General features: G+C 38.8%; 1 protein-coding gene across 1 annotated transcript in view; it reads left to right on the forward strand.

The window, feature by feature from the left end:
- The first annotated feature begins 1,029 nt into the window (after positions 1-1,029).
- Tmprss11a (transmembrane serine protease 11A) overlaps positions 1,030-12,949 on the forward strand; it is a 48,447-nt gene continuing 36,527 nt past the window's right edge. Inside the window, exon 1 of the mRNA XM_028786789.1 lies at positions 1,030-1,043. Coding sequence (XP_028642622.1) covers positions 1,030-1,043 — 14 coding nt within the window. The remainder of the gene's footprint in view (positions 1,044-12,949) is intronic.

A 12,949-nucleotide genomic window follows, 5' to 3' on the forward strand; every position in this document is an offset into this window, starting at 1 on the left:
GTAACTTGCCACACTTGCAGTAATTTGCTAAGGTGGTCACCGCCGGTGATGGAGGAGTTAGTAAGGAGGGGGCGTAAAAAGAATGAAGGATTCATGGGGAAATAGGAAAGAGGGGTGTGCAACTGCCACCCAGGAGGGAGAGGGTGACTAAGTGGTGGGAACAGAGTGAGTGCATGAAATCATGGGACCCATTGTAAACTCGTCTATCTGCTCTAGAAGGCAGCTGATGAATCACAGAAACTTAAATTTGCCAAAAGTTACCTTTTATCCAAAGAGTACAAAGGGAAAGAGATGAAGGTTCCAGTCTTGTTTCTAAGGTATCAGTGTGACCAAAGAGCACACAAGCATGTGTTGTTTGCCTAAATGAAAAAAAAATCTGTTCATTCTTCTCATTTTCTTTCCAGTCTGATGAATGACAAATGCACACGTTACTGCTTATTACATTAGGTCATTCTTAAAATCTCATTTGAAATGCATTTATTTGCCTGTATTATGACAGTAGGCACTTGACATCAATTATCAGTGTACTGATTATTATAAGTATTTTTTCAACCAGAATTGCACGATTATTTCTTGCTGAGTGCTTTTCTATTACTGTCTCTAAGCTGTTCACATGCCTACCAACAATCTTCTTAATACTTGTACATTCCTGATACATTTCTCACGTATACCCCCGTAACCACCTTGTTCTTTAACAAAAGTGGTCAATACGAAAGAGAGAAAAGGAAAGAGAGAGAGAAAGACATAAGGACAAAAAAAGAAAAAGAAAAGAAGAAAGAGAAGGGAGAAAGCCCAAACTATTTCTTTTATGTTGCGAGTATGTTTTCTCTGGCTGCTTACTCCAGGCTGTCCCATGGGCTGCGTCTTCTGTGTTCAGACTTGTCAAACTTGTTTCATTTCAACTACTTGTCATTTGTTTCCGTATTTCTTCCAGGAGTAGATCTTTAAGACAGGTAGGGATGTCACAGAGCTGATTGGAAAGTCAAGTTCAGTGGGTGATACCTGCAGGATCCCTGCCTCCTATTCGTGATGTATCTGCACCGGTAAGTTCAGCTCGGTTTCTTTGGCTCCTGTTCCTTTGCTGTGTCTGTCTGAGGGGTAGACTCCCCACGCCAGAGGATAGCTGGTGAGGAATCTTTCAGGAATTCAAACTACATTTAAGCTTGAAAGATTTCTGGAGTTTTCACCGTGGGCTGGAGTAAGTAATCTCTGTTCAGAAATCAGTGTTTTGTATACAAGTCAGCATCAGTATTTATCTCATGTTTCCTAGTTCAATAGTAGGTCATTGGGACTGCAGTGGGAAAGTCAATACCACTTGGCCCTGCTTGATTCAGATCTGAGAGGGAAATGATCGTTTGTTTGAAAGCAGTCCTCATTGTTCCAACCCAACAGGCTGTTCCCTCAGCCTTTCCTCCTTAATATGTGTTTGGTTCTTGTGGAGTGAGGAAAATTAGGAAGTCATGAGTTTCAGAGACACCTGATCCATTGTAGAGAACCCTACATTTCCTGAGGAGAAACTGAGTTAGCTGGAGATCAAGACTGGTGATAGTGTGCTAACTTGCTAAAACTCCTTTTAAATCACAAGGAAAATAAAAATATTTTTTTAAAATATGATTTGCCACATTTAAAGAAGAAAAAAAAGTTGGTTTGATAATATACATATACATATATACATACATATATATAGTTGAGGTGATAGTATTTCACTTTTGTTAATATTTATGATCTTTCAGAAGTATTTTTACATATGTTATTTCATTTAAGGGCCTAGATAAGCCTGGTGCATTCAGTAGCACGGGTATCACTAAGGCCTAATCTAATAAACGAATCTGAAGACACAGAAGTTAGGAGACTTCTCCAGGCTCCCAGGGCCATCAGATGGTGGAATTTCTTGGAGTAGTACTAAACTATATAGTATGCAGTTTTATTGTTGAATTAGCATGTTCACCTTATTAACTTCCATCTCTCTAGATAGGAGGCACCATCCTGGGAAATTCAGATGTGAGATTTTTATATTAGGCAGCCTGCTAAGTCAGTGAACTTCCCTGGAAAACTTGCCCCCTCAGAATGCTTATACTTAATAGCAATATTTCGATCAGGGCTTTAGAAAAAAAAAATCATATAGCAACCATGGTCTCGGACACTCCTTGAAGAGTCAGGAGTACTTCACACATAGCCAACACCTCACCTGTTATAATAAATAAGAAAACCTGTGAACAAATAAGAAAGCAAACAACATGAGCATTTTGTGCTAATGTTTAACTTGTTTTTAAAAATTCATTGATCCATACCCAATCCTTATAGACAGCAAGATTATAAAGCAAAGTCTTATTATTTCCCATTTTTTTTTCTATTAAAATTATCAAGTCTTGTAAGTATAGGCACCAAAAGCTTTCTTTTATAGTGAACCATTATGCACCTATGAATTTTTACAGTTTAAGGGAAGTAAGTTATTGGAGTAATATTGATGTTCAATTGTCCCTATTTTAGACATTAATGAGACATTACTAGCAAAGAATAGTCATAGTAAGAAACACTAGGTAGCAGTCGTTGCTTTGAGTCAAATTCAGGAACACTAACCCAAAATGGAAGAAAGAAATCCTGCTGAGAGGCAGGCACAAGGATTAAGGATATGAAGATGCCTATTAATTGCTGTGATAGCCTATGCCAAATCTACAATCACCCTAAACTGCTTTCTACAGTTCTGTGAACTGTTTTAATTCTTACTTCTTCATGAACACAAAACACAATGGGAAGGCCTGGAAATGTGACATTTGATTGACATGCCTGTTGTTTGTTCTGTAATAAACCTGGATGTCTCCTCCATGGGGTCTGTAATCTCATCACTGTCCTTGGGCTGGCTTTAGTGGAACAAATTGCAAATTGTAGAACTCTCGTTTAGATCCCCCTCCCCCAAATAGCCATGCCCCCACCCTTTGAAAATCTTTATTAAGGGATTTCATTCACACTAAAATCTCATTTCTGTAATTTATGAAAGATAAGATATAATGCCAAATGAATTCTTCATCTGAAATTGGGATCAAGTTCTCAGAAGCCTGTACAACCCTCTCTTCTTCTAGCTTAATAAAAAGCAAAAAACTAAATTCATCTCTGGCCTGTTACCTTTAGAGGGAAAGGTCTCTCTGGATAAGTCCATTACAAATATTTGTGATTTATATTTTAATTTTTGGGTAATTGTTTCAGTTAACTTGCTAATTTGTTAAGTCTAGTCTCCGACACATCCTAAAACCATCTTCAGAGTTAAAATTACTAACTCGTAAATTATCAATCAAATATTATATTTTCTATTTTTTCCAGAAAAGTTGTGTGTGCACTCATTACATGCCTTCTACATCTCATTACATGCCTCTGTTAACTCATCTAATCCTTACTAGTGTGTGACTTAGCAACTCGGTTTTATAAGTGGGAAAAGTAACCAGCTCGACATTAGAAGCTAATAGAAAGAAAAGGTAGCGCCTGGATGTGAAGGCAAAGTCCAAGATTAACTAAAAGAATCTCCTTCTTTTCCCCTCTTTAATAATTTTTAATAATATTTTATGTTTTCTAATTCTTAATTTTTATGAAGCATTTATGATTTCATCCTCTCCACGTATCCATCTATAGTCAGTGGATTAAAATCAATATTTGTGTCATTGAGATTTAAGAGGTGACCTGAAAATCATTGCTTAGTTGTGCCTTCATTTCCTGATAATCTAGAACATATAGAGTAATATTTCTAATGTAAGACATATATATATATATATATATATATATATATATATATCTTACACTCAAGATTGTAGAATTTTATTATCGGATTATTACACATTAATTTATTTGTCTTTATAATAAGAACTATTATTTATTGCCTATTTCTTAAATACACATCAGTTTGAATCACTGTGTTTATTAGATTATTTATTCATTACAATCCTGATGGAAGCAAACCTCTGTGATCACCCTATTTTCATGAGAAGAAAACATGACCCTAGATCACAGCTATTCAATATCATGTTGTAAACCTGATACATCCATTCATATGTCTGAAAATCTTGGCCAGTGGCCAGAAATGGACCCACTAATGTTACCATCCAATCAGCAGATCTTGAATACTTTTTTATCTTGGGCTTCCACATTTAGTATCAAGATGGTCTGACTGCAACCAGCCAGCTGGAATCTACGTGAACAAGGCCTTTCCTTCCTTTAGCTGGCTTTATTAGTGAAACTCTAGCACGAAGGCTGGTCTCATCAAGCTGTGGCAGCAAACACTTGAAATCATCTGCATCAGTGGTTCTCAACCTTCCTGATGCTGTGACCCTTTAGTACAGTTAGTTCCTCACGTTGTGGTGACCCCCAACCATAAAATTATTTTCTTTGCTACTTTGTAACTATAAGTTTACTATTACAAATCATAACGTAAATATCTGGTATGCAGGCTATCTGATATATGACCTCTGTGAGAGGGTTGTTTGACCCTTAAAGGGGTCACAGCCCACAGGTTGAGAACCACTGACTCGTATGAGAACTCTCTGTCCAGAATAGGACTCAGTATATGCTAGAGCCCTTCATTTGCTCATCCAAAGCTTTCACACTCAGGTTTATTATCTCCACTTAACAGAGGGCAGGAAACTGATGCAGACCAGATTGTGAAAACTTCAAAACACACACCACACCACACCACACCACACCACCGCATCACACTACACCGCACCACACAAACATTTCTTACCCTAAAAGCCAAGTTACTATCTCCATATAAAAATGCTTATAGAGTGTTGTTCCATGCAGATGGAGAATTTTAGAATGTTTTTAAGTGCTTAATTTTCATATTTTCCAACAAAATGAAGCTTTGTTATATTTGTACTATTTTAAACATTTACAAAAAAACAGTTTGCAGTTCTGAATTAGTTTGAATCTCACAGCTCTCAAAGGTTGTACCCTGAAGCTGAGTATAGCAGCATATGCCTATAATGTCAGCACCTAGAAGAGAGAGGCAGGAGGAATGTGTATGTTCAAGTTCAGCCTGGACAACACAGTGAGACTCTGTGTCAACAGTTGAAGAAAGAGTTGTAATATGCATTGCATGGGTTTAAAGTTCATGATGTATCCATCCTTACTTCCCCAAACTCACCATGATGTTTAAAACACTTTACTAAGTCTCAAGAAAGGTTGTAAAAAACATATTCAAGTGGATAAGTAGACAGAAACACAACGAACATTGCCAGATAAATTTTAAAAACAAACAAAAGAATAGAATATATTGTTGTGGCTGGTTAACTTCTTAGAAGTAGCTTTTTAGAATATATTGTATTGTACGGTGCTACGACACAGATATTTGCATAGAAAGAGTTCATTCTTAGTACATGAATAACCATTCAAGCCTGATTCTTAATCTTCAATCTAACACATCCATTACGTACTTTAATAGAGGAAAGTAAAAAATATGTCAAGAGTAAGTGTGCACATGCACACACATTAACACATAGGAACATTAAGTGTTGCTTATCTTTTGGGGGAACTTAGAATGTTGTGTAAGCTTTGTTTAAGCCTGTATGTTTAATCCTTTATTCTCCTATTAATAGCACACATATTAAATAATATCTTGATTTTATTGTGTCACTTGTACCACAGTAGAATACATTTTTATCATTGATTAATTTGCACTAAAAATATTCTGGGTAGTTTCTGATGTTCAATTTCTGTAAACCCCCCTTCTTTGGGGGCAACTCTAAGGTGATTAAAATTCCAGAGTGTTTCTGGTACCAAAATTCCTTCCAATATCCTCATAATTTAATGCTCTTTTTTTTTCTCAGAATGGCTGATTTCTATTGTGTATAATTACAATAACAACAAATTGACTCACAGCACTCACATCTGTACGGTACTTACTGCGGTGGTTATAGTAGGAACATCCTCAGAGACTCATGTGTTTGAAAGGTCGGCTCACATGGAGTGACGCTTTTAGGGGGTGTGGCTTTGTTGGAATAAGTATGGCTTTGCTGGAGGCAGTGTGTCACTGTGGAGGTGGGCTTTGGGGTCTCATATAGTCAAGTTAGATCTAGTGTGGCAATCTCCTTCCATTCTCTGGTAATTAAGACATAGAACTCTCAGCTCCTTCTCCAGCAGCATGTCTGCCTCTATACTGCCATGTGTCCCACCATGATGATAGTGGACTGAACCTCTGAAACTGTCAGCCAGCCCCTGGTAAATGTTTTCCCTTTGTAAGAGTTGCCTTGTTTCTGCTGCCTCTTCATAACAATAAAACCGTAACTAAGACACTGACTGTGTGCTAGTCTCTTTACCTGGATTAATGCATCTAGTTTATAAATCAGTATAATATTTATTTCCATTTAAAAATGTGGGGCTTTTTTTTTAAAGATTTATTTATTTTGTGTACAAGATACCATTACAGATGGTTGTGAGCCACCATGTGGTTGCTTGGAATTGAACTCAGTACCTCTAGGGAGAAGAGTCAGTGGTCTTAACCACTGACCCATCTCTCCAACCTCAATGTGTCGGAGTTTTGATACAGACAGGCCAAACATCTTGCCTCCCACTGTAGAGTGCTGAGGCTAGGAAACACACTCAGACTAATTTTAAAAGCTGATGTGTACCGTTGCCAGTCAGATGTCTGTTCAATCGTTCTGCGTTAATTTAGAGTGCGTGTGGTTCTGGTTTTATCACTGATTGAAACGCTGAGCTCAACAATATTTAATAAGGACTTTGAAGCTAAAGGTAGGACAATCGGAAGTCATGTTTTGCTGCTTTCTCTACATTAAATTTAAGTTGTTTCAGAGTCAAGCTAGAAAAATACGATTTTGCTGAAAAAGACAGAGATCTAAAAGGCAGGGCCGGAAAGTAATTTCACCAATTGTAAGGTCAGGAGCCATCAGAGGACGCATTCTTCCACTGCGCTTTGGATAACTCATAGTAAGTCCCACCCCCAAAGCCAGACGTGATGAGAAGTAAGCAGAGGTATGTCAGGGACTCCCCCCTCCAAGGGCATGGAGAGGATCAATGGCGGCCAAGCGTTTTCCGTAGCCTGCCCCTCACGTTCTCCTCTGACAGCATCAAGCGTCTCACAGTTAAGCTCCCATAAACCTGGTTTTGGTTTCCAGTTTGCATGGCCAGGTTCAGGGTGAATTGATGAGGAGCTGAGATCTCTTCTGCAGACCCGAGGTCCTTTTTAGGTTCCCTGAATTCAGCATAGCCTGAACTTCATTGTGCTTTCCCACAGAAAACGTTCATTGTTCTCAACTCACAATGATATGTTACATAGTTTTCTCCTTTTTGCCTTGCCGTCACTGACATCAGCTCTGGGAGATGGATGAGAAAGAAACACAAGCAGGTAGGTCCCTTGGTTTCTTCCGTTATCAGCTCTCCTGACAAATCCTCGGCATGGAGCCTCACATTGGTAAGAACACCCCCACAGGCACATCGTATGCCTCCTTCTGAGAAACAGGAGGATTCAAGAAACAGGAAGAGATGCAGGTGAAAAGTAGATACGGGAACTTTCCATTCCATGAAGTCGTTAGCTACCAGTGTCTAAGACTGAAATGGTGATGTGACACACTGTGAGTCTGCTAGTGACCAGGACATATAGAAAACTGGGTGGGACCTGCTTCCTGTTTGACTCTTTATTTGAAATCACCAAAAGCTCAGAAAGGAAGATTTCATTCAATATTACCTAAATCATGTTTATATTCTTTACCAAATATATTTGATCTGAGAAACCTCCCCTCTTCTTACTACTTGGGAACGTGCTTAAGAAATGTGTCAGTGCTATGCGTCACTTATTCACTGACTTCATGATCTTGCTCTTTTAGAGAAGATATGTGTCCAAATAAGCATCAAGAATTAAATCATGGGCCGTGGGTACATAAGAACACTTGCTTCACAAGTATGAGAATCTAAGTAAAACTCCCCAGAACTCATGGAATAAGCTAGGTATAGCCATGCCCTCCTGTTTCCGAGCCTGGGAAGGTGCAGTGGAGACAGGAGGATGCCTGGGGCTTGCTGCCTATATAGCTTAAGGTTCAATGAAATATTTAGACTAAAATTTGTAAAGCAGGTAGTAGTAGAGGGCGTCCAACTTTCTCCTCTGGCTTTTGTGCACATGAATGAGCATGCACTCCCCCCCACCATGAATTAAAATCATAAGGTATTTGGTAGGATAGAACAGTATGATCATTGCATTTCCCTTGTCTGCCTCCTCTTAGCCTCCCATCTCTCCAAATCGCTACCCTCATGTTCATAAAAGGCTCTCTGAAGTTGAGGCAGAAGGGGATCGTCACTTTAGGAAAGTACATACACATATAAGGCCAACAGGAAAGGGGAATGTGGAAAATCAAACTCTGATTCAAGACATAAGCCCAGCAAAGACTGATAAAGCTTTTGACCAATAAAACAGTCTTTACTTCAGTTTAGGAGCCCCTCTGCTTCCATCTGGCTTAAATTCCACAAATCATCCATTTGTGCAATGGGAAGATTTCCTTGAAAAGTTAAAACCAATCTCTTAAAGAACAATTTTCTCTTCAAGAAAAAAAATATTCCGAGTTATAGAAGTTAAAGGCAGGCTCTTTGGAGAACACCTAGTGGGTACTATTACACAAATGAGAAGAAGTAATAGCTCCTAATAGTCTATAGCTAGTAAAATAATTAAGGGCAATAATTAGTGACCGTTTCAAAAATAGCTAGTAGGGAAGACTCTGAATATTTCTAGCAGAAAAGTAAAACCTGCTTGAGTATAGATAAGCAGTAACCTTGATTTGTTCTCTATTTATTGCATACATATCCTGAAATATCACAGCATATTCCATACATAGACATAACTCTGCATCATCAATTAGAATCAAGAATATATGTTTCTAAACGATCAGGTCCTAATGCATACCTAAGATATAAGAACTGAGCAAATTGTTTCTCGGGGTAAAATACTCACAAATCTACTACAAGTAATTGTAGTTAAAGGATGTCTATAGGTCATACAAAGTAATCAGTTAACCCAATGAAGTACACTTTCCAAATAATAGCTCATCTTTTTATAATTTCTATATTAAGTGGTGATTCTTAAAAGGATGTAAGGGTTGACCAGTTGACAGTTATAAGTCAAAGTCATCACAAAATGTTCCTTGTCCTTTTCATGTAGCAAGTGGCCGAGGACTTCTTGTAGCAAATGCTCCAAGGAAAATATTTAGGTTCTGTAGGATTTTTTTTCCATTGAAGGTTTCCAGGCAAAGAATTGGAGAGTGACGCCCATGGAAGTCAGGCGAGAGAGTTCAGTTCCCTCGTATTAGCATGACAGACTGAACCACCATGTGGGTGTCAGAACTGAACCTGGCTCCATTGTATACACAGTAAGCATCCTACACCACTGAATCCTCTCTCCAGTCCTTAGAATAAATGTGTCACCCTTATTTACTTAAATTAGTAAGACTTACAGCATGAGAAGCTGGGCAACAATCAGTAAGCATCAGATAGTGTTTACTGAAGTTCAGATAATGTTTGTATAAATATTTATAGAGACATTACCAATGTGTAAATGGGCAAGTATATGGCAATCACATGTATATACTTGGTGCTGGCTGGTTTGATGTCAACTAAGACAAGCTAGAGTCATGAGAGAGGAAGGAACGTGAATTGAGAAAATGTCTCCCAGGCTATAGGCAATACTATAGGATGTTTTATTTATCAGTGATTGATGAGCAAACCAGTAATCAGCATTCCTTCATGGTCTCTGCATCAACTCCTGCTTCCAGATTCCTGTGCTGCTTGAGTGCCTGTCCTGACTTCCTTTGATGATGGACTACGATGCAGAAGTATAATCCAAATAAACCCTTTCCTCCCCAGGTGGCTTTTGGTCATTGTGTTTCATCACAGCAATAGTAACCTTAACAGTACAGAAATTAGTACTAGGTGTAGTAGGGTATTGCTGTAACAGACCTGACAATGCTATTTACTGGAGAATTGTTAAAGGAATTTGGAACTTTTGACTAGAAAAGTCGTGAGTGTTGAGAGCTCAGTGGGCTATTCTGTAGGAGCTTGGTGAATACAATTGTTGCAGGCAGCGCAGACAATGGAGGCCTGGCCTGTGAAGTTTCAGAAGGAAGCAAAGTCTCTACTGGCCCTTTTGTGTGAAGAATCTGTGCTTCTTTCTGGTCATCTAGAGCTGAAGAGTTAGCTGTGATTAACAATAGACCAGAACCACTAAAGTAAAACTTTTGCTTTGCTGGTACAATAGATGCTAGTCAGGTGAGGCTGAAGAATCAGCTCATTAGGAAGAGAGTAGCAATATTGAGGTAAAATCTGGGAAGTATTTCTCAAGAGTCAGCACATAGAATCTGTGTTCCAGAGGTGGCTGAGGTTGTACCTGAAGTTTAAAGCCAAACTCGGTAGTGTTAAGAGTCACCGAGATGGGGTTGATTTTGAAGGTCTAATGGAGTCATGGAAATCTGCTGAAGCTTGGCAAGAAGTTAAGAAATCATGTGAATGTATAACCTTTGTAGAAGTTGAAGAACCAGAATTGAAGGGGTCATACAGACATGTTGAGGCTTGGTACCATAAAGAGAGCCTAGGAAAAGCCATTGGTGAAAGCGCAGCCTAGTTGCAGCGAAGACCCTGGTATTTTGTAGATGCCATTACCATGGGATGACCATGAGGAACAGCAGCAGTAATGAGGTGGAACCTTTCCAAGCTTAGAAGGCAAGCTGTGTGTGCTGCAGAAGTTTCAGGAAATAATTGGTTTGTGGATATTGTTCTAAAAAAAAATGTCTAAATTATCAGTAGTAGCCAATATATATAATGTCAGACCTTTACTCCCTGCCACTCTAAACAAGCATCTATGTATAAAGAAACCATATGTTTCTTTCTGTGAACTGTCTAAAGTTACATAAAAACCTCTTCCCAATTGGTCTACCCTGCAAATCATAGACGATGGTGCTTTTGAGACAGATTATTATTGCACACGCACTCCAACTCAGCCTGTCCGAAACTATACCTTTTGCATTGCAAAGAGCTTCCAAATGTCAAAAACAGAGCCAGCCGTGAGGACTGAATTTTTTTCTTAGATACAGCTGTTAAAGTCTTTGAATTTGTAAGGCTATGGGGCTTTTAAAGTTTGTAAAATGTATCATGTTGTAAGGCCTTTATTAATCTGTGATCTTGGGAATGAACAAGAAAGGGAAGTCTTTGGCTTAAGGGTGATGTCTTTGTGTCAACTTGACAAGGAATCAATTGTTCTGTGTAGTTTCATGTCAACTTGACACAAGCTGGAGTAATCTGAGAGGAGGAAGCCTCAATTGAGAAGACGACCTCATAAGATCAGGCTGTTTGAGGGGCATGTTTTAAATTAGGGATTGAAGGGGAAGTCCCAGCCCACTTGGGTGTTGCTGCTTCTGGGCTGGTTATCTGTAAGGACATTCTACAAGGAAGCAGGCTGAGCAAGCTGTGAGGAGCAAGCCAGGAACCAGCATCCCTCCATGGCTTCTGGATCAGCTCTTGCTTCCAGATTCTGCCTGGTTTGAGTTCCTGTCCTGGCTTCCTTCAGTGGTAGACTATGCTATGAAAGTATAAGCCCAATAAACCCTTACTTCCCCAACTTCCTTTTGGTCATGATGTTTCATCATAGCAAAGGTAACCATAAAACACATTCTTACACCGATGACATGTATCATTTTAGGGAGAGCAGAAAAATAACCCAAAAGAGTGAAAACTCTACAGCCTATAGACAAAATGAAAAAGGACATAAAGTTGAAGGTGGGACAACGAGACAGGCTGCAGGCTGCCTGTCCAGGAAGGTCTTCCTAGGGAAAAGAAGATCCCAATGGAACCGGAGGCTCGGCATGGTTTGTTTTGTTTTGTTTTGGTTTTGCTTAAGTCATCTCTGACACACATATGAAGATACTAAGGAACTGTATCCTCTAACTCGCTGTGTGTTTTTCAACCTGCAAGAGTTAGATGCAAAGTCAGATTGTTGAGTTAATACCATTTTTCTTTGACAGCTTCTTAAAAAGAAAAAACAAGCCACAAACACACCCTTCTAAAAACTGGCTAGTGAAGGTAATGGCTGTGACAAACTGGGTTTCATGGAGATTACAGGCTGTGTACTTCAGAATAAGAATCATTTGTATTAGCTTGTTCCCCAAAAGAATGCAAAGTGCCAATTATGGCGTGACTGGAGCTTAGCTTTAGCTCTTGTTTTATTTTTTGAGAGTTCACTTTGTGTGTTTAAAAACATTGCTGGAATAAAACATCCCCTGCTTTTCACTTTATTCCAAGCCCATCATAGAATTGCCTTCTGCAGAATGGTATTATACTATCAGTCTTAAGGTTTAGTGCTCACTTGCTTTCTCTGGATGCATGTATTCCTTTTCACTAAAGTCATATTTTTAGTTGTAGCGAGGTCAAATCCCAAGATAACCCCCAACATCCCTACCCTCTCTTCTACACGGTGCTCCTTACTGAATCAAATGTCTATCTAGTTGCTAGGAGGAGGTTTTCCAGATATAATGAAGTCCCCAGATAATTCATTTTTAAAAATGGATTGTTATTCTTGGAAGTCTAATCAAATGATACAGTAAGAAAAGACTAGACTTTAGTTTGATCTCAGTTCAGCCTCAAGAAAGTAAGCTCTAATATTCTAGTGAACTTGAAAGTGGGTCACAAACCACAGAATATGAAAGCAGCCCCAACCAGACTTTCAATCTCAGTCATGAGACTATGGGCACTAGGTGGTCAGCCCTGAAAACATACATATAACATTATACAGACTGTAGTTCTTATGTTTAGGAATATATCTATATACCTGCACATACATGCTTGCAATAATAATTAGTTAAAAAATAAATTTAAAGGAAAGCAGGGAATGGTATATAGGAGGGTTTGGAGGGAGGATAGGAAATTTCAAAAATAAGAATAAAAATGAACAACTCCAAACATATCATAGTATTCA

This window comes from Grammomys surdaster, unplaced genomic scaffold (assembly GCF_004785775.1).
Source record: "Grammomys surdaster isolate TR1022 unplaced genomic scaffold, NIH_TR_1.0 125581, whole genome shotgun sequence".
In the NCBI taxonomy this organism is placed as follows: Eukaryota; Metazoa; Chordata; class Mammalia; order Rodentia; family Muridae; genus Grammomys; species Grammomys surdaster.